The sequence below is a fragment of the Natator depressus genome, chromosome 11, assembly GCF_965152275.1.
Source record: "Natator depressus isolate rNatDep1 chromosome 11, rNatDep2.hap1, whole genome shotgun sequence".
Classification (NCBI taxonomy): Eukaryota; Metazoa; Chordata; order Testudines; family Cheloniidae; genus Natator; species Natator depressus.
In genome coordinates, this window is record NC_134244.1 from 64,334,759 (window position 1) to 64,357,080 (window position 22,322).

At 44.1% G+C, this 22,322-nt stretch overlaps 1 protein-coding gene across 5 annotated transcripts in view; it reads right to left on the bottom strand.

Moving 5' to 3' along the window:
* Positions 1-22,322, bottom strand: part of KANSL1L (KAT8 regulatory NSL complex subunit 1 like) — a 94,720-nt gene that overhangs the window by 2,960 nt on the left and 69,438 nt on the right. For 3 of the 5 annotated variants that reach the window (XM_074968090.1, XM_074968086.1, XM_074968085.1), the window contains exons 8-13: positions 19,455-19,565; positions 17,324-17,461; positions 14,078-14,202; positions 12,300-12,424; positions 11,362-11,416; positions 403-515 (exon numbers count right to left, since the gene is read on the bottom strand). In XM_074968090.1, coding sequence (XP_074824191.1) covers positions 403-515; positions 11,362-11,416; positions 12,300-12,424; positions 14,078-14,202; positions 17,324-17,461; positions 19,455-19,565 — 667 coding nt within the window. The remainder of the gene's footprint in view (positions 1-402; positions 516-11,361; positions 11,417-12,299; positions 12,425-14,077; positions 14,203-17,323; positions 17,462-19,454; positions 19,566-22,322) is intronic. The other 2 variants (XM_074968089.1, XM_074968087.1) reach the window with 2 other exon arrangements.

Below are 22,322 nucleotides of genomic sequence, written 5' to 3' on the forward strand. Positions count from 1 at the left end.
TTCAGTCTTAGATCCAGAGAAGTGACACCCCAGTCTTTCATCTAAATCAGAGATTACTGAGTGAGACGTGACACCCTATTTGTTTGTCTAAGGCAATAATTACTGAGCATGGCAGCGAACAGCAGCAGTAGGATGACTTCAGAAAATGTTAAGATTTTGTTCACTAATATGCCAATAACCCAGATTTTCTTAAAATTCATAAGATTTAAAGCTATATAGCTTTCCTTTTCGAGCAACAAATTAAATATGCATGATACCGTGCATGGTAAACTATTTGATGGGGAATACCCTCATTTTCAAAGATGCTTCACTCTACTGATAGCATTTCTAAAAGTTGCTGAGCTACCAACAGAAAATCCCAATGATTCTGTAAGAGTCCTCCATTTATGACAATACACCTGCCTGCTATTTCTTCTGGGCCATCGGCTCTGTTCCCACAATGACCACCTTGCTTTCTCTCTCTCTTCATATTTTGCATGACGTGAAGAAAAAAGTTCATCTGACAGATCTTCGATCTGTAATTATAAATGAGATGGCTGTTGCCATGATTACAAGCATCACTAAAGATGAAAACAATGGTTTTATAAAAAGAAAAGGAGTACTTGTGGCACCTTAGAGACTAACCAATTTATTTGAGCATGAGCTTTCGTGAGCTACAGCTCACTTCATCGGATGCATACTGTGGAAATTGCAGAATACATTATTATATACACAGAGACCATGAAACAATACCTCCTCCCACCCCACTCTCCTGCTGGTAATAGCTTATCTAAAGTGATCATCAAGATGGGCCATTTCCAGCACAAATCCAGGTTTTCTCACCCTCCGCCCCCACACAGACAAACTCATTCTCTTGCTGGTAATAGCCCATCCAAAGTGAGCACTCTCTTCACAATGTGTATGATAATCAAGGTGGGCCATTTCCTGCAGGAATCCAGGTTCTCTCACCCCCTCACCCCCCTCCAAAACAAAGTGAGTTTGTGTGTGTGTGGGGGGGGGGGGTTAAAAAACCTGGATTTGTGCTGGAAATGGCCCACCTGATTTTCATGCACGTTGTAAGGAGAGTGGTCACTTTGGATAGGCTATTACCAGCAGGAGAGTGAGTTTGTGTGTATATGGGGGTGGGGGGGTGAGAAAACCTGTATTTGTGCTGGAAATGGCCCACCTTGATTTTCATGCACGTTGTAAGGAGAGTTTGTGTGTGTGGTTTTTGGAGGGGGGTGAGGGGGTGAGAGAACCTGGATTCCTGCAGGAAATGGCCCACCTTGATTATCATACACATTGTGAAGAGAGTGCTCACTTTGGATGGGCTATTACCAGCAAGAGAATGAGTTTGTCTGTGTGGGGGCGGAGGGTGAGAAAACCTGGATTTGTGCTGGAAATGGCCCATCTTGATGATCACTTTAGATAAGCTATTACCAGCAGGAGAGTGGGGTGGGAGGAGGTATTGTTTCATGGTCTCTGTGTATATAATAATGTATTCTGCAATTTCCACAGTATGCATCCGATGAAGTGAGCTGTAGCTCACGAAAGCTCATGCTCAAATAAATTGGTTAGTCTCTAAGGTGCCACAAGTACTCCTTTTCTTTTTGCGAATACAGACTAACACGGCTGTTACTCTGAAACCAATGGTTTTATATAGTCCTGTGGGGAATCTGTGTCACACGCACAACAAAAAGAATGTGCAGTGGAGAGTACAAAGGTATAGTAAACTGTATGTGTTCATCTTAAAACATGACGGAAAAGTACAGCTATACGATACAACTTTTTAGCCCGCTAATTTACACGTTTGGAAGGGGTGGATCTCAAGTTGATATAAAAATTATTCACACCTCTATGGAAATACTCAAGGACTACACTAGATTGAAAAATAAGAGGAAGGTTACTTACTTGTAAGTCAAGTAAACAGGAGACGTATTACATTTGTGGATGCACACTTGTGTCTCTTCTGGAGCAGGACACAGAAGAAGTGAGCTATAGCACTTAAGAGCAACTACATTTTCCTTCATAGATGTAAACTATTCGATTCTTTTGCATTTTGGTTCTATATTAGCAGAGCAAATCAAGTTTTTAAGAGTTAAGCATGTAGATCCTCAGGTAACAGTAACCTTAAAAAAAGTTCCTGGGCTATTTTATGAAGTTAACTGTTGAGCATTAACCACGACCCCAAGAATTCTAAATCCAGGTTATAAATCCAGGTTATAAAAAGCCAGTGTCTCCAGCTGGCCTGAGTTCCTCTCTACTTCAGCATCCAAGACTCAACGGAAGTCTGGGGATGAGGTGAAGTGTGTAGATATGCAGAGGCAATACATTTGGAAAATTCCAGTTACTAATAAGCAAGTTCCATTCTTCAAAAATTCCCTCCACAGAGACCCAACTTTCAGAGAACAACGAACAGCAGCAGTGTTCAGGAGAAGGGCTTGGAAGTGCTTAGCTGAAAAAAGACTGAGAAGACAGTGTTTCATCCTTCAGTTGGGCTTCCATTTGAAAGAACAGTGCTGGATAAACTGAACTTTGTGCAGCAGACTTACATATCTGTTAGAGAGACATGGCAAAGGGGAGAGGGAAAGGCACACACAGCACTACCAGAAAAACCCTTAATTCTCTCAACACTGGAACTCTATGCTCAATACTATGCTTATTCATAGCCTTGTAAGTTTAGCCTATCATATGTATCCAATTTAGACAGTCTCCAAACAGAGACTGCCTTGGATGTCTTACCAAATATGATCAGGTGAGAGGATTTCCTAGAAGGCTTGGACCTATCCAAATATTAAAGTCTGGCCTGACCAGGCATACTATGAAGCTTTCAGAGGAGTGGAGCAAGAAGTTGAGGTGAAGATACAACACAACGTTATCTTTGTGAAATAGTTTAAATGGAGGATGGGCCATACGGGCTTGGATTTTGCTCAGACCGATGTTTACCATATCTGCAACCAGAAAAACGATGTTTAGAACAGACTAAAATTGCTTGAAGAGGAAGTCCAATATATCTTGGCAAGGTCCAGAAGCCCTGAGGGTTATGAAGGAATGCAACAACTCTAAGCTAATGTTTCACAGAAGGGTGCATGGAAGAGAGCAGAGAAAAAAAAAAAGATACTCATGCTGCAGGAGTGGGAAGCAGCAATGTGCTTTGAGCATGTATGCATGACCTCATTAAGAATACCAAACATTCTAAAATGAAAGGCCCCAGGGGAAGGGTGAAATGCCACATTCCTGCTACGAAATCCAGCAGAAAACAGTCACCATTTCAACGCAAAAGATCTCTTAGTGAATGGTTTGCAGAACTCCAGCAAGACACTTAGATCCAAGCTCATGAGAATTTTGGTTGCTCAGTTAAGAACAAGACCCAGGCTGCTAAGTGAAGCCCTCTGGATCCAGACACCAGATCTGCCCTGCATTTTGAGACAGTTTGACTCTTCGTTCTTCTGCAGCACATTGAAAATTGAGGTTGCTGCTCAGTCACAGCTGAGAAGAACAAGGATATGCACACAAAGGAGCTGTGTTTTGCCCTCCTCAAGACACCGGAGGACCAGTTCTCCACAGGCCCTCTCTCTGGCATAGTTCAGAACAGGTTCAGGACTGCTGTAATGTACTCTGCAGAGCAGAAGGGTGCTATGGCCACACCTTGTTTTTAAACAACAATGGATGTTACATTAATGGCACTGTTCATGTAAAACTTTTGTCAATCAGGGGTGTGAAAAAAACCACCTCCCTGCCCGACATAAGTTTCACCGACAAGCCAGTGTGAACAGCGCTTTGTTGGCGGGAGACACTCGTTAGGGGTGATTTAATTACGTTGGCGGGAAACTCTCCCCCGCTGGCATAGAGCAGGTACATGGGAGACCTTACAGAGGTGTAGCTACAGCGGTAGTGTAGACAAAGCCGGAGGGAGCTAACCACAGATTTTAGGTTAAGTTTTGCCAAAGAGCAATAATACCCTACAACAGAGCGCACACAGCCATGTGGTTTCTGCTGCAACAGTGTTAGGCACATGATTTTACAGAATGTATGAGGGCGTTTGTAACTGTGTTAGATGTGAACACAAACTATTGCAGCTGCATTATTCTGTGGTAAAATCTATCTGAACATAGCACTCCACACTCCGACTCCACTCCACAGCTTCCTGTGAGCTCCTGCTGGGGACCTAGAACCTGATCCAAAGTCCACAGACTTCAGTGGAAAGACTCCCATTGGCTTTACTGGGCTTTGGGTCAGGCCCTAGTACACATGCTTGCAAAGCTGGCTGATAAGTGGATATGGAAAGTCTGGCATGCCAGGCGCAATGCTCTCAGCTCTCTGACATTGATGTGGAGAGCAAGCTCTGCCCAAGACCAGAGGCCTTGAGTCCTGAGGTCCCCCAGATGTGCTCCCCAGCACCGTGCTGATGCATCCGTCACTACGGAGAGAGGCGGCTGAGGGCTGGAGAAGGGGACCCCTGCACATACTACCTGTGCATCGAGCGACCACAGGAGGGAATCGACAACCTGGTGGGGCAGGGTTACAACCTTATCCAAATGTCCCGGGCTCGTCGATACACCGATGCTAGCCGCGACTGAAGAGGCCGAAGTCTGAGTGCACCACATAGGTACAGGCTGCCATGCGTCCTAGAAGTTTCAGGCAATTCCTTGCTGTGGTAGTGGGGAACTGCCTGAGACCTCGAATGATGTTGCCAAAGGCCTAAAACCTCACTTCCGGGAGGTACGCCCTGACCTGGGTCGAGTCCAGCACCACCCCTATAAATTCTATCCGCTGAACTTGAGACAACGCTGGATTTCCCCTCGTTCAGAAGAAGGCCCAGATTGCCAAACGTCACCCTTATGAAGTTAACCTGTGCCTCCACTTGAGCTCTGGAGCGGCCCTTGATGAGCCAGTCGTCGAGGTACAAGAACACCTGTACTTAACACCTGCACAGAAACGCGGCCACAACTACCATGCACTTGGTGAACATTTGAGGTGCTGCTGAACAGCTGAACGGGAGGACTGTGAACTGATATTGGTTGTTGTTCACCACAAATCTGCGGTACTTTCTGTGGGGCAGAATTATCGCTATGTGACAGTATGCATCTTTCAAGTTGAGGGCGGCATACCAGTCTTCTGGATCCAATGAAGGAATGATGAAGGCCAAAGAGACCATGAGGAACTTGAGCTTCTTCATGAACTTGTTGAGTTCTTGCAGGTCTAGGATGGGCCTGAGCCCAGCCTTTGGCTTTCAGCATTAGGAAATACCGGGAATAGGAAACCCTTGCCCTTCTGCTCCTGAGGAACCTCTTCCACTGACCCTAGCGAAAGGAGCGAGTGCACTTCCAGTATAAGGAGTTGCTCGTGAGAGGGGTACCTGAAGAGGGACAGAGAAGGGGGATAGAAGGGCGGGAGGGCACAGAATTGGATGGAGTATCCCCTCTCTACCATGCAGAGCACCCATTGGTCTGAAGTGATACTGGACCATACATGGTAGAAAGGGGATAGTCGGGATGAAAAGGTAAGGCGGAGTAGATCCAGTTCTTGTTCTGGTATGTCATCCTCAACCGCACCTTCAAAAGGCCAGTTTGGGACCGGGAAGTGGCTTGGATTGGCCAGAGCCCTGGCCTGAGGACAGGTGCAGCCTCTTCCTACCGCTCCAATTCCTCCTCTAGTAACTGTCCTGTCGTTCTGTTGTTAGCAGAACCACGGAGGAGGTTGTGGTCTGAAGTGTTTCCGCTGCGAGGTGGGAGTATGGAGGCCCAGCAATTTGAGGTGGCTCTTGAGTCTTTTAGGCTATGAATCCTTTTATCTGCCTTTTTGGAAAACAGATTCACACCTTCAAAGGAGAGGTCCTGAATGGTCTGTGGGACCTTGTATGGCAGACCTGAAACTTGGAGCCAAGAGCCCCTTCTCATGGCCACCCCTGTAACCATCACCCTGGAGGCTGCATGAGCTCCGTCTAGCGCCACCTGCAAGGAAGCTCGGGAGATGAGCTTGCCCTCCTCGACCAAAGCCGAGAACTCGGAAGGGGAGTCTTGTGGCAGCAGCTCTGCAAATTTTGCCATTGCTTCACATGTATTATAGCAGTACCTGCAACAATGGCTTGCTGGTTTGAAATGTGGAGTTGCAACCCGCCTGTAGACTAGACCTTTCTACCGAAAAAGTCGAGTCTTTTCGCCTCCCTGTTCTTAGGGGAGGGTCCTTGGTAATCTTGCTGCTCGCGCTGGTTAACAGTGTCCACAACCAGGGAACTCAGGCGGCAGATGCGAGGAAAGATGCTCATAACCCTTAGTTGGCACAAAGTAACGCCTTTCATTGCGCTTAGCTTTTGGGGGGCAACAAGGCTGGGGTCTACCATAAAGTTCTGGTTGTGGCAGATGTAATTTTGATAAGAGGCAGGGCAATAAGTGCGGGTCTGGAGGGCGCGAGGATGTGCACCATGGGATCCGCGTCCTTCATTACCTCCCCTGCCTGAATGCCCAGGCCTGGGCAACTCGCCACAGCAACTGCTGCAACATCCAGTTATCTTCCAGAGCTGGAGCTATAGAGTCACCACCAGTGCCTCACCTGGTGAGGAGGAGGAAGAAGCTCCCATAAAGGGTGGCTGTTCCCTCCCCTCGGTGCCCAAGTTCCCGTGACTCCTGGGGATCCCAGGCTGGAGCTGACCTGGACGGTGCCGTGCCCCTAGGTGCCAAGACAGAGGACTCCCATACCATGCTGCACTGCAGGCATTGCTGCCAATGGTGCTGGCGACGGTGCCGCAGCCGACAGCGTCGATGTACTTGGCGGCGGTGCCTCCATAGCTGGCTGTGGTGCCTGGGAGATCGCAGGTCCCTGAGGGGTGAGAGGTTGAAATGGAAGTAGTCAAGGCTCCAGATGTTGCTGCCGATCGTTACCTTTGGCTCTGTCCCTGGCTCTGATAGAAGGCCCAGGGCATCCAGAAGGGCCACAGTTCCAGGTTCTGCCACTGCAGAGGCCACGGTGCCAGGTGAGTTCGTCTCTCCCGCCGTGACCTGGACCGCCTGCTACTACTTGTGTCGGAGCGATAGGAGTCAGACTCTGACTCTGAGGTCTCCAAAAAGGAAGACCACGGAGATGCTGCACTGCGTGGTGCTGAGCATCAGGAACTAGGGGACCGACTGGGCTCTCGTTCCCGAACGACTGGCATCAGAGCACTGTGGAGAAGGCGAGCACCGGGACAGCATAGTTGGTTTCCCTCTTGACTGTACTGCGAGGCGGACTGGTGCTGTCAACGCTGGCCGTGTGTCCCTCCTTGGAGGTGAGAATGGCGCCATGAGGCACAACAAGTCCTGAGCTGCATTAAAGGCCTCCGGGGTCGATTGGAGCTGCAGCTGCTGACTCCTGAGGTCCGGCAAGCAGGGTGGGCCCAGAGTCAACCGCCCTTCCGGGGCAGGAGTTGACACGGCCCTCATCGGCGATGTGGAGCTGTGGCCCAACTGGGGTCTCTCAGTCACTGGCTCCTTAGATTTGGCCAGGGAAGAACAATCCCTCTCTGGCTTCTCTTTCTTCTGAGGCACTGGCAATTGAGACTGGTGCCTACCTGACGAATGGACATGGGAGGAGCCATGACAGTGCCGAGAGTCTTGGGAAGAGTCCTTTCTCGGCACCGGTTCCCTGGATGACGGCGCCAGGGCACTCTGCAGCAAGAAGGTGGTGCTGGGCGCAGGGTCTCTGGGTCTGAATGGGGGCAAAGAGCTGCCTCCATGAGCAGAACTTTGAGCCGCTGTTCCCTTTCTTTCAAAGTTATGGGGTGAAACTCACAGCAAATTCTGCAGCAGTCCTCTTGGTGACCCTCACCTAGGCACCCTAAACATGCAGCATGTGGATCGTTTTTTGGCCTGTGCTTAAAGCAGACCTCACACTTTTTGAATCCCGGGGACCACAGCATACCACGGCTCCGGGTATCGGGGGTGGGGACGGGACGGGAGGGAACCCCCAACAAACTAACTATAACAACAACAACTAACTACAGATAACAGGTAATACAAAGAAAGGCGCTTGCTAAAGCAAGGGCTATGGGATGTTACAGCTAACGGTCACTAGCGGTAAGAAGGAACTAAGGGGGCTGCGGGTTGGCAGGACTCTATACTGAGCACCACGACAGTGCGACTCCAGGGGGCACCCAGGCCGACCTGACAGATGCCGCTATGGGAAAAAAAACTTCTGCCTGCCGTGCACGTGCGTACCCCCCCTAATTGGAATGGACATGAACAAGCACTCGAACAACCCAGTTGCTCCCCCAACAACCGCTATAAAAATAAAATTAATAGGTATGTCCACCATTAGGCATGTCTAATGACTGGTCTGAGGAAAAAGCTTTAACCAAACCTAGGTTTGGATCCTTCCACAGCATCTGGTCAAGCTTCCACTCTGCTGAACCAGATGCCATGTGGGAATATGAATCAAAAGAACTTCCTGGGAAACTTTAAAAAGAGTCCTCCAACCTTGAAAAGTTGTTGTTTATGAACTCATCCCCGCCACACTGATAACACATTAAAAAGTGCGTGTGTCTACTGAAACAAACAACAATTACTAAATAAACTGCTAGTATTGATTACAACTATGTTTGGCTACAGCCTTCAACTTAGACAATATTAATTTCAAACCCCACATTAAGGAAACAATAGATCACAAATTTCAACACAGAAATCAGGAAATTCAGAAGCTACATGTCTTTTCTCTCAAGCTACCCAGTAATTGTAATGACTATCAGCAGTCTGAATCCTAAAGTAAAGAGGTGGAAGAACACGAACAATGAATCACAGATGAACACCAACAAGCCTATTTCCTCTAATCAGAGTGCTTCCAAGACAATACGACAATTCCAGGACAGCAGGCCCTCTCCAAATCGAGGAAAGGCAGGATGGGAGACAATGACTATGATAAACAGAAATTGTCAGTAATTTTCCTTTGCCAGATGTGTGTCTTCTCTCATTCTACCCAGCAACTGACAGCAAACATCACAAGCAATGAAACAGAGCAGGAGATAAGGTTACTTTATTGTGCTGCTTGAAGCACGTTCTGGCCAAAGGAACTGTCCCCTGAAGCACACCAGTTCCACTAGTAATGGCAAATGAAGGCATACTTATATGACCACGTAGCTGCCATGCAGATTTTAGAGATGGATAGCTCAGTTCTTTCAGCCACAGAGATGAATGTAACATAACGGGAGCTCTGTATGGGATCCAAAGCCACACAGACGCTCTTAAGAGTTTTGCAGAAGAAGATTCTGAGTGAAGATCGTGTTCCTTAGAGTCCTGAAGAGGGAAGTTGATGGCTGTGGGAATTCTTTTTCCCCCCGATAACCAGGTCTAGAGGAGGAAGAGGAGGGATAAGAGTGCTGAGGGAGAAGGTTCTTGAGCAAGAAGCGCTCCTTTAGTTACCCTTACCTAGCTGTTCTCCAAATAGCTTCATACCCTTGTAGGAAAGGTCTGTGATGTACTCAGTGCAGCCTTCCTTCTCCAAACACAGATATAGCAGCTGCTGTAGCAAGCGAGGGGGTTCCTTCTAAATCTATGAGCCTATCAAAGGCAGCATTAAACAGGAAGAAGGCAGACTAGATAGAATCCGTAAGAAAACCAAGAATCTCACCAGCTAGGTTAAGAGAAGGGGACACTAGGATGGAGACATTCTCCTTCTCTAGAGCCCAGAATACAATGCCAAATGAGTGAAATCAACAGCTAGGACCTACTGGGCACTGCAATGGGAAAGGTTGGCCGCCTTGTCTGTGGAGACTATAGAATATGTAGGCAAAGTACATTTTCAGAGAGACAAGAGGCGGCATCTATGTTGGGAAGAATAAATATTTTATCCTTTGTGACCTGAAGTATTTTCTGGAGCCAGGAGATCACTTGTTTACTTGATCCCACTCCTCAGAATAGCCTCTAGGATTGCTGCATGGCGAGATATTACCTCTTCAGTCTCGAAGGGAGAGAGAACCCTTTGAAAAGTTTACTCCTTGGCTAGTTTATTGGAGCATCTAACCCCCTCACAGAAGGGGCCCTCAGAGTAAGGGGCTCTAGGAAGGATATTCTCATCCAGGAGGGCAGCAATATCTTTGTTTGGGATCAAGGTCTGGATGCTGGTCTTGGATCTGCTGTGTTTACTGTTAGTCCAAGTAGGGGTCAGGCAAGTGGGACAGGTCAGTGATAGGATTAGAGATAGAAATCAGATACCTCCAAAGATTTTGGGAAGGTAGCAAAAATGGCAGGTTTCTTACTAGGCATTTGACCCAGGTCAGGGGAAATAGCAACAGAAACATGGAGAGGAGGAACCACAGACTGGAGAATGGATCTGGTCTGTTCACACTGGGTCTGGGAAATGCCCTGCATGCCTGCTCGAGGGAAAGAAAGCTCCCCAAACCAATAAGCCCAGGGGGGTGCCATGAAAGAGGCCCGCTGACCCATGCTGCTGAAGGAACAGTAGCAGTGGGTGATGAAGAAATGGTTAATGGTTTGCCGAGGAGAGTGCTGCAGGCTGCATTGCTTCAGACAGAAGTCGGAAGGAGAAATGGATTCCTCCCACCAATGCAAAACCAAACTACAAGGCAAGGAGTAGGCAAACATAGAGATGGGTCTGAAAAAACCTAGTGGCCCTCACAAAAAAAAAAAAAGAGGCAAAAATACCTGCTAAGATGCTACGAAGCCCAAGGAGTTGGTTTTCCGGTGCTGCTTGTAGACAATGCAGAGGAAGAGGGGCTGCTAGCAAACCTGGAGATCCACCTGATTACCCACTCCCTGAAGAGGGTTTCCCACTGAATCTCCAGTGTCCCAGTCCTCGAAAAGAGAATGGCAGCGACTGTGGAAGGAGGTTGGTAGAAGGGGCTTGCTGCTGAATCACTGGCTGGACCCCGGCGGGCTAGAGCCTTGCCCAACAAGGTGCAGGTTCTGAGATAGAAAACCTTAGCTGCCTCAACTCTCCGTGTGTTCTTTCTTTCTTGAGTAACAATCCGTGTGTTCTAACCTCTTCTTCTCCTTCCTCTTTTCCTCTTAATCTTAGGGCTAAAAGACAAAAGAATCAGGGTGCAAGAAGCTAGAAGCCCATGCTTCCTGTTTCTAGGATGTGGGTAGGCTGCTCCTTATATACTAGCACTGACTCCCAGTTCTTTCGTCTCCTTGCTTCCTAATGGAGATTCACCTTGCCATCACTCATTAGTGTTGCCACTAAGAGGTTGGTAGGATGGGAGAAGAGACATCTGACAAAATAAGTATATAAAACATACGTGTTCACACAATGCTTTTACATTCATAGTTAGTACAATCAGCTTATTTTTACAACTTCAAACTTACCAGGGGTTTTCATGAAACCAGTGACTACTAAAAACATACATTAATAAGTGGTTTATCAAATGCTTGGTTTCATTAAAATATAGCTTACCTCTTCTTCATCTATATGAGATCGCCCCAGAGGATGAAGTTCAACAACTCTCCAGCTACGAATTGGAGAAGGGTAGTTAATACAGGATTAGCCAAACTGAACTTTTTATCACTTCAGCAGTGGAATGAGATTGTCCTGTTCTCATTAAATAGCACAATGCTGCAGTATTTATGCTGCAATTTTTGTAAGGGAATGTCAATATTTAAGTAAAATGATTTTAATTTAAATAAAAATCATGAAAATGTGTCTTCTAACATTAGGTTCTAGAAAATCTTTCTTTAAAAAAATACAGAATCTGAGCTCCTTAACATTGTCCTGTTAATATTATTTTAAGCCTTTAAACAAAAACAGCCTGAAACACAAGTCAAAGATTTGCAGATAAAAGGACCAGGCACTGCTAATTTAGATGACTTACTCATTATTTAGTTTAACAAAAACTTGCTTAAGCTGTTCCAAGAATCAAAGGATCTATGTGTTTTAAACAAGTATAGAGAACCAGATATCAGAAATAATGGGGTTATGCTACATGAAAAAGTTAAATTCAATTAATAAAATCAGAATTTTTAAAAAAACGTACAGGTATGTGTTTTTCTGTGCATGTTATTGGGAGGTTGCTTTTTTCTGCTGAACTAAGAAATTAAAAAAAAAGATAATCTCCAACTAACTACTTAGAGAGAGAGAGAGAGAATCTTCTTAAAACACATTTGTGTCTGCAATGAGTACTAGAATTAAGGTTAGAGAAAAACATTCCTCTTTATTTTTACAGTCTGCTTACTCTGGGCATCAGACACTGTGTGCAGTCTGACCATTTCCCTTGGATTGTCAGTCAATCTTCCCCACTGCTGGGGGGTTCTTTCATGCAATGGGGGGAAAGGAGGAACATTTATGAAAACAGAAAACAATATCAGTGGGGTGCAAAGAGCGTGAAATGAGCATACCTTGGAGTAAGGATTTCTTTGTATTGCAGCTTCTCCAATTTAGAGGGAGCAACCAGTGACATAGGAATAACAATGTTGTCTATATCATAGGAGCTCTCACTTCTCAGTCTCCGTCTAGAGTTATGCTGTATAACAATACAGAAGAGTCATTAGCTTAATGATAATAGCTGCATGTTAACTCTAAGACAATAGAACTAACAATTTTTTTGTACATTTAACAGATAGACAAACGCAGAGTGGCTTTTTAGAATGACATTTTCAAAAGTACTCAGTTTTGGACTAACTCTGTTCCCATTGAAGTCAATGGAAGTTTTAACACTGATTTCACAATTACAGTTAATACTGAGCACCACTGTTGACAATCCCACTCTTGATAGCTATATTCTTCATAATGTTCAGACTATACTGAAGGCATTCTAGGATAAATCTACTACCCTATAACCTGACCACTACACAGATGTTCTTGTACTTGATAAAAATAAGAATTCCAAGAGGTCAGAGCCTAAATGCAGTATATGAAATGAATTTATCAATATAGAGTAATCTAGATGGAAAATATTTGTCTGGAAATCTGCAGAAATCCCTTTGTAGGGATAAGAGGATGCTGAACTCAGCGTTTTCCTCTTTGGGGCTATCCAACCTCTTCTCTCAAGTGTGTGGACTGACTTTTCTGGATTACAGTAGGCGGTTTGGGTTTAAAACATGATTCAATCTAAATTATAGAGCTTTCTGTTTTCAACTGAAAAAGCGTGTTTCAGAATAAATCACTTTCATTCAATCTGGTAAAGGAAAGAAGTTCTCACTAGATGCAGATGTGTAAAAGACTCAGTCAAGGAAAGAAATTCAATAGAATTTGCATTACCCAAACTGCGGAGGGAACATCACTTAGGTTTCGATTATCAGGTACAGTATTTGTAAACTGTAAGTCTTCATATTTCTGTCCTACAGAATTCCAAAGTTCCAAAGCACTGAAACCTGAACACTTCTAGGGTGAAATTCTGTCACTGTAATAAATGGGAAGTTTGGCATTGATTTCAATGGGACCTGGATGTCACCACCACTTTAGCAGAGGCTTTGCTAGTAGTTCAGTAAATAGGAGTTTGAAATAGTCATGGTTTGGTAAATCAAGATGCAACAGGATAAAGTACCACAATTGTATTTACATTGCCAGCCAATATTGTGTAGCTCCATCAGGAGGTAGCATTATAAAAGCCTCCAGTCATAGTTTCAGTGGGGACTTAAATCATAATTCATTTAATCAGTTTTAAATGCAGGGTTTTTTAAAAAACTCTCATTGATAAACTACAGAGGGGTAGCCGTGTTAGTCTGGATCTGTAAAAGCGTCAAAGAGTCCTGTGGCACCTTATCGACTAACAGACGTATTGGAGCATGGGCTTTCGTGGGTGAATACCCACTTCGTCGGATGCACATAGTGGAAACCGTCGGATGCATGTAGTTCCACTACGTGCATCTGACGAAGTGGGTATCACCCACGAAAGCCCATGCTCCAATACGTCTGTTAGTCTATAAGGTGCCACAGGACTCTTTGACGCTTTTATTGATAAACTAATTCATGGTCTGTGAAATACTTGTCTTTGAGAATGCACTTCTATGTTTTAGAACATTCCCTTCCCAATACAGACGAGTAATCTCACTCTAATTAGGCATGTGTAAAACTGCGTAAAGCAAAGTACAATGTGAAAGGCTTTATTTACTAATTTGTACAACTCTCTGGTGAAGTTTTAATTAATCCATCAATATATTCATTTTTCATTTACCTGTGATGATGTGTTTTGGGTAGATCTAGACATCAGATTGACATGGGTCACGGCAGTAAAATCGTTATGGGATTCTGGTTCTGCATGTCGAAAGGAAAAAGCTTCAAACCTACTATTACTTTCTACTGCCACAAAAAGATTTGGAAAAAAAAATATTACGTTAAATATTACGTCTATTACGTTAAAAATATTCCCGATGTAGTAGCAAATGAGGCCTTTTCTGAAAGCCCACAGCTGAACACATGAGATTTCATGAACACCTAACAACCAGCTGTAAAAATAATCACTTACACGGCTCTATCCATCACAAATTCACCTCCATCACTATTGTCTCACAAAAACTCTCTCTCTAGTTCAAGGGGGTAATTCCCTCTTGGAAGCAGTCTCATCCTGTCAGATCCTGCCTCCTTTACAGAAGCTACCGGACTACGTACAACCAACAATAATCAGGTTTGTGGCAATAATCTTGGCCACCACCTGAATAGAGAGTGTAACCTTCCCTGACTGGGCAGCATATCACGTAGCCATGAGTCTCCCCAATCAGCTTTTCCATACCCAACAGCTTTTTCCTGACTGAGAGCTAAGTGGAATTGGCAGCAAAGATGACAAAGGCAAAGTCAGTTTTCTCACCCGCAAGTCTGATTTCCCATAAAGTGGATTCAATGTTCTAGACAAATAATAATCTATGGGTAATTTTTATTCAATCCCAGTGAATATAGCCCCTCCTGCAATTTTGTTTGGACTCTAAAAGCAAACCACCATTGTTCCCAGTTCTCTCTTCTCTCAACTTAAAGGAAGAAAAGAGAATCCCATACTAACCTAAACATATTTAGAACACTAACTAAATATAAAGAGGGTCTGTCAAGAGCAGTGGATCCAATGCGGGAGAAAGAGGTAACAGACCCTAGATAAAGCATCGTAATGCACAGCGTGGGTCAAGTATATGAACTCTCATCTCATAAGCAACTCTGCAACTCCCTGGCACAGAGTATTTTATTTTTGGCCTTACTCACCAGGCTGCTGACCTTCCTCATGGATAATTTCTCCTAGACAGAGCCCAAATTAGGAATACATATATAGCACTAATGAGCTAGAGCAGAGGTGGGCAAATTACAGCCCGCAGGCCACATCCGGCCACGGGACCGTCCTGGCCAGCCCTTGAGCTCCAGGCCGGGGAGGCTAGTCCCCGGCCCCTCCCCCGCAGCCTCAGCTCGCCATGCCACCAGCGCAGGAGGGGGCTGCAGTGCGGGGGCAGGGGAGAGCAGGGAGGGAGGCCCACCTGCAGCCTCAGGGGAGCAGGCGGGCAGTGCGGGTGGCGGGAGCGTGGCAAACGCAGGCGGAGGACTCAGGAGGAGCACCGAGCGGCCGTGCAGCCAGCCGGAGAGAAGCGGCACTTTGAAGGGGAAACCGCCGCTTTTCTCCAGCTGTGCGGCTGCCCCTGCTCCTCCTGAGTCTTCCGCCCATGTTCGCAGGGCCGCATTCTGAAAGGGGCTTTAGAGGGAGGGTTGGATAGGGGGTGGGGTCCTGGGGGGCCTGTCAGGGGGTGGGGGTGTGGATAGGGGTCGGGGCAGTCAGGGAGCTGGGGGGTTGGATGGGGGCAGGGTCCCAGGGGGGCGGTTAGGGGCAGGGGACCCCAGGAGGGGGTGGTCAGGGGACAAGGAGCGGGGGGGTGGAGGGTGGATGGGTCTGGGATTCTGAGGGGGGCGGGAAGTGGGAGAGGGCAGATAGGGTTAGGGTTTGGGGAGGCACAGCCTTCCCTACATACAGTTCCCGGCCCTCCGTACAGTTTTGGAACCCCGATGTGGCCCTCAGACCAAAAAGTTTGCCCACCACTGAGCTAGAGCTTCTGCTGCTATGCACAAATGTATTACATAGCAGCATGCTGGCACCAGGAAATTGCAACCCTGATGATATCATCTTTTTTTTTTTTTTAAACAAAAATCTCAATGAAATCGTCAGAATCTCACAGAATTTGCTCTCTAAAAGGTTTATACTGTCAAGCTGTACCTTTCTTTAAATGCTATTACTACAATCATAGGAATTGCCATGTTCATAATAGGGTGCGAGTAGTTCAGATTGTTGTTTTCAGAGTCCATTACAGTGCGCTTGTCTACACTGAGTCTCCCGGACATGTTGCTCAGCCACCTACCCTTGTTGGGTCCTTCTGAAGTTCCTCATTCTTCTTTCTAGTCTCAACTACTCAAAACAATTTGGTGTCATCTGCAAATGTTGTCATTTCATTGCTCCTCCATATTAATGGATATATTATACAATACGGGTCTTACTTTCGAACCCTGAGTCCTCCATTATTACTATTCTTCCACACTGAAAATTTTGTTTCGGTCTCTAATCCAAATTTTACTCCTTAACTGCTTTTCCTCTTACCCCGTGACTTAGTTTTCTTAAGTTTCTTGTGAAGAAGTTTGTGAATGTTTTTCTCAACTTCCAAATACATTATATCCATCTATTTTCCTTTATCCACTGTGCAGTTGAATTTTGAGAGATTGGCGAGACACTGTTTTCCTTTACAGAGGTTGTGCTGAATCCCTATACGGTCATATTCACCAAGGTGCTTTACAGAATTCTATCTTTAACTGCTGTTACAATTAACTTAGTGCAGTCTATAACTACCTATCATGATCACCACTAGCACCTTCTTAAAAACACTGGTTACCCACCATCCCTATTAAGAGTCTTGTCCACAATTCTTACATTTAACAGTTTAAAAAGAAGCCAGAATCAGAAACCACAGCATACAATAAATGAAACATAGCTTACTGAGTTCAGAAATAGTCAATGTTTGGCTGAGTGTATGATTTACAAATTTATTCACAGTCTGTTTCACGGAGAATTATTAAAAAAAAAAAACCATAATAACACCACACTACCTAGTATTACACAAATGCAATTGTATGGCTAAGCAATTTCCTTAAGGAGTATTCTAACAATGAAAAACAGAAGCATGTCCAGTTTTGTAATCACACTAAGTACAATTGGGGTGAGAAGTGTCGGGGGGATGGAAGAAATAAAAACAAGCAGAAAATGGCATGCCTTAAATGGTGTGCATTTATTTTTTGCATAGTGCATTATAAGCCTATTTCTCACAACCCTGTAAAATACAATTTCATAAAGTTATCTATCCATTCATTTATCTGAAGAAACAATTTAGAATAATGTGTGAGGCCCAATGATAAAAGGGTATCTTCAGAAAGGGCAATAGTTTATATACTCTTATTTTTCCCTTACCTATCGCTGTCTCACTTAGGTGCCTTTTCTTTCTTCCCTCGGACAACTGTTCAGATGTTCCTGATGCTGCTTGAGGTTTGGAATTAAGTAAATAGCCACTGCTCCATTGTTTGAGAGAAGCACTATGTTGATGAAATTCTGCAACATTTGCAAAGTTTCAGATTCATTTTCATTAGATGCAACTTACAGCCAAGCTCACTTTACAAACAATAATGAAAGAGCTACAGGTACTTATAATCAGAAACATACCAAATAAATAGTTTAACAATCTCCGATATGTGTAGACACAAAAAATTCAAACCATGGGGGCCAAATTCACCTCTCAGTTATACTGATGCAATCATATTGACCAACTGATTTACCCTAGTGTAACAGAGGAGCATCTGGCCCTTTGTGTCTTTTTTTGCTCGTAACAGTACTACAGCAAGGGTTAATTCCCATTTCAGCTAGTGTTAACTCATCTTTCTAAAAGGACCATTTATATGTAAGCAGTTAGAGATATAAGAACAGCTTTAATACCAAGCACAGGGCAAAAAGCAGTTAAGGTGGAAGAGGCGCAATATATGGTACAGTGGAGATAAGGGATATGATGTAAGGCAGATTTCCTGCAGAATGCAATACTTTACCAGCCCACAGAACTCACATAAAACCGCCTTATTACAGCTGCTGCTGCTACCTTTTTATGCCATACATACGTCATTTTATTAGGCTTTTCAATACACACAGTCATTTTTCCTTTATCTCGACAAAGTCTAACCAACAACTAATAACTACTAGGCAGCTGACCAGCTGATTAACCAAAGAAATTGTTTACATAGTAAAAGAAGGAAAAATCTATAGCTTTAAGTAACAGACAAACTCACTTCAAATAATTAGTCATGCCCTGATTCAACAAGGTACTTAAACAGTCCCATTGACTTCACTTATGCATTTAAGTACTTTACTGTATCAATGCCTTCATTTTTAACTCTTCCAGCACACTGACATCTCCAAGTACTGCAAGGATTCTGGGGATGGTCCATACCCCTTATTTTTGTTCTGCTATAATTGTATCAAGTTAAAAGTTGATATAGTTAAAGCAATACTCAGTGTGGACACAGTTATACTTGTATGAAGGTGCTTATATCAGCATAACTTATTCCTGAATGGGAATAAGCTAATAAGAATATGCTATATCTCTATACACACCTTCATACTGGTAAAAGGCATCAATGTTAGGGGACTGTACTACCTTGCTCAGTTTCTAAACCAATATAGTTATAGCGTTACAAAAACAGTGTTTAAATAAGCCTGCAGCGACCATTTGGAGGGGTTTGTTATGAAGTTTCTGAGCTCATTCTGACTGCAGCAAGCAGCACCTCTTAATGAGAGCAATCAGCAACAGGACTATGGGTTATTTCCAAGTAGTTTCTACATAATTTGCTTAGCAAGGATTTAGTGAATTAGATGAGTCAACAGCATACTGGTGTGAAACACCTTTTGGCACTGGTTGGTTTTATATTCTCACAAATACAATATATTGGATGGAAACATATGGGCCTGGTGGCATTACAGCTTTGGCCACTTTCCAACACTGGGTGGACCATTTCAATCTCTTGGGTAGCCCCCTCACGAATTCTTGGGAACTGGTGCAGAAGGCCAAAGAAAAGGAGAACCAGGTGTGTTTATGCAGGTCCAATGGTGCTCACACCCAACTATCAGGAGGAACTACACCTGTTATTCCAGCTCATAATTAGAAATAACAAGAAGGGAGAACTGTGCAGCAGCCTCAAACCCTGTACAGGTTGCAGGATAGAAGATTTTACCTCCCCATTCCCTTCACACTTCTCCCACATAAAACCCAGCTATTTGGAATCTAGGTGAGTGGGATGAGTTTCTCCCTCGATTCCTCATTACCTCCCTCCTCCTAACTCCAGTGCTTGTTATTCTCCCCAATAACTAGTCTTGTGATCTGTTCAGATTGTAAGCTCTGTTGTGGATGCTAGCCATGTAGTGAGTAAAAGCATGATCCCTGCCCATCTAAAAACACTAAACAATATTTAAGGCAGCATCCAGTAACACAAAAAGAAAGTGCTGAGAAACTAGCTAAAAAAGAAATCTTGCACTCATTAAAATATTTTGCATCACATACCACTGGATGGAGACATTTTAAACTCTACCCCTAGTGCTGAGGTGTCAGCAGGATCTCCTTTGATCTTGTCCTCCTTCAACAATGTTTCAAAATATATATGAAGAGGAATATCTATAAAACAAAGGAAGAGATATACACATCTGAGATAGTCAGCCAGCTGTAGACCCAAGAGTTATACATTGGTATTACATTTCTGGAAAATCTATTTATACAGTCTGTGTTATATTCTGTACAAACAGCATTGCTGCCTCGAGCCCACAAGCTCAGAAAGAGTGATGGTGGGGCAGCCCTGACATAGCTGACTGGCTGCACATGCTGGACAATGTCTTCAGATAGCGAAACTGGAGAGGGGCCAAGGGGATGTATTTAAAAAAGGACAAAAGTGAAGCTTGACTATGAGCAGCAGCAACAGAGACATTTTTGGAGAACTGAAATATTAGCTCTCTGGCACACCCAGTCATGAATATCCGGGACGAATGGCTGGAGGGAGTGGGGAGAGAGACTCAGAAAGTAAGAAGTGAAAGATGCAGACATGGACTCTTATGTGAAGTTATTCCTGACAATCTTTCATCTCTGTCCACACAGAATGTGTCTTCCCTGCCAAAAATGTGTGTGTTTGTTTTTAACAGTGGGATAACTAACATGCATTAGCTATGCCCCTGTGAAATCCTAGTGGAGACCAGGCACCTGTAATTTTTACTGTGCGGTAGACAAGTGACATCAACACTGTGCCCCCTGCCTGTGGCTGACCTCACCTAGCCACCCTGCAGTAAAAATTACAGGTGCTTGGTCTGCATTAGAATCTTAAGCACACCAATTATCCCACTGTAAAAAAAACAAAACAAAAAAGAACCCACCCCACCTGATTTTAGCAGTGAAGACAAAGCCATAAAGAAACAAGCCAGAAGGTGAGGGAATCATAGGCTAACATGACCCAAAGCACTCCAATGCTCTGACAGCTTGTTTAGCATTAAAAGTTAAGTCAGATTAATTTAAAGCACAACAGCTATTCCTGAATAATTCCATGCGTAGGTACTCTTATTCCAGAATAAGACTGTCCACACAAGAAGTTATTCGGGAATAGCTATTCCAGAACATCTCCATGTGTAGACAAGCCCTCGAGAATATGGTGTGGATGTATGGCCGCATCTGCACCCACTGGTGCTCAAAAAGTCAGTGCTGTGGAGAGCACACGTTGCACTTTTATTTTGTGATCTGCAAAAGCCTCAAGCTAGCCATCTGGATAGAATTATTTGGTATTTTTGAAAACCGTTATTGCTGAATGCCTTGCGGTAATTTCAAGGTAGGTGCCCTATTTCTGTCTCTAACAAAGAAGGCAACAGGGAACTCTGACTTGCTTCCTGGGGGAGACTTAGTCTACAAAGTATCTCAAGTGCTTGGGAATTTAGCCATCGTAAAAAGGCAGAAGGATGTACAAAACAGGTCTCTGTTTGAAAAGGCCCTCAGGAAACAAATTTATAAAAAGGGAGCAAAGAGAGGAATGAAGACTTTTTATGCTTGGAATAAAGGAAGGTAAAGAGTCAAGGGAGGTAAATTTGGCAGCTGGGAAATCAAGAAGAAAAATGAGACTAATTTTAAGGGCCAAAGGCTGGACAATAATTTTCCAACATTTACATACCATCTTAATCTCAAGTGTCTTGGAGATCTGCAAATACAAAAATCTTTCTACGAGCAATTTTTGCTAACCAAAAAGAACAGCTTATTTCAGTAATTGGTACTGATCTAAGTAAGTTCTTTGTCACAGGATTAATGGGGACCTGCAAAAGATTTTTTTTTAATTGGGCCTGTACATTTTCTGCTTCTTTATGTAGTATAAAAATGCCAGAAAGGTTTGGTTTTTTACCCTAGAAATATACCTGATATATATATATATATATATATATATATATATATATATATATATATATATATATATATTTTAATCTTAGAACTATTATGACTATCTTCTCTGCCTGTTTTGGGGGGTGAAGAGGGAGAGAAGGTGAGAGGATCACCTGGATGTCTTAGAGATTGTGAATATGTACTCCCACACTGTACTTAAAAGGATAAGGATATCTCCTCCAGTTTATTCACAGGCTCTGGGCACAATCAGCACATACCACGTTCAGATTCTCCTTCAAGATTTGTTCCATGCAAGTCTGAAACTGCCAGTTGTTTAGTACACATATACATGGATGTCTATATGCCTAAGGTATCCTGCAGCCACAGACAAATACTTGGTAAATATCTATGTTGCTGTAGATTTGCTGAGGACAAGACTCCGTATAGCAATGACTGTTACCTATCCAAAAGCAAATATCTTTTGGTAAGCCAGTCCAACTGCATTATCTTATTTGGTTGCCTACAAAATGGGAAAAGACCATCACCACCTTCTCCTTGCCTTCTGTTCTGTTAAGCAACTTTTTTAAGGGCTCCCATTCTTCAGACGGAATCCACCTCTGCTCTGAGCAGTGTCTTATGAGAGAGATCTCTGAAAAGGGATATATAAATGGACTTGGGAGGCAACATAGATGAGAATTAGGCCACACAGCTGAACTGTATAATCTCAAGCATGCAGTGATCCATTGTATTTCCACTATATGCTGCTAGGACATAAATCAAATGGTCCCCAAAAGAAGGAGGGCCAGGAAAGTAGACAAAATAAGCTCCTGGCAATACTTCAGATGTGAGGCCTGCCAGATACAGAAGGTGTACATACAGCAGATACTGTAGCCTAGCCTCTATTTAAGTGCTTTTCTTCATTCTGTCTCATGATGGGGGAGGCTGAAATTTCTGGGAAGGAGAGAAGAAAGTCCTCAGAAGAAAGGTGTTGTCTTTGGTATCAGAATGGGTATAATGCAACATCCC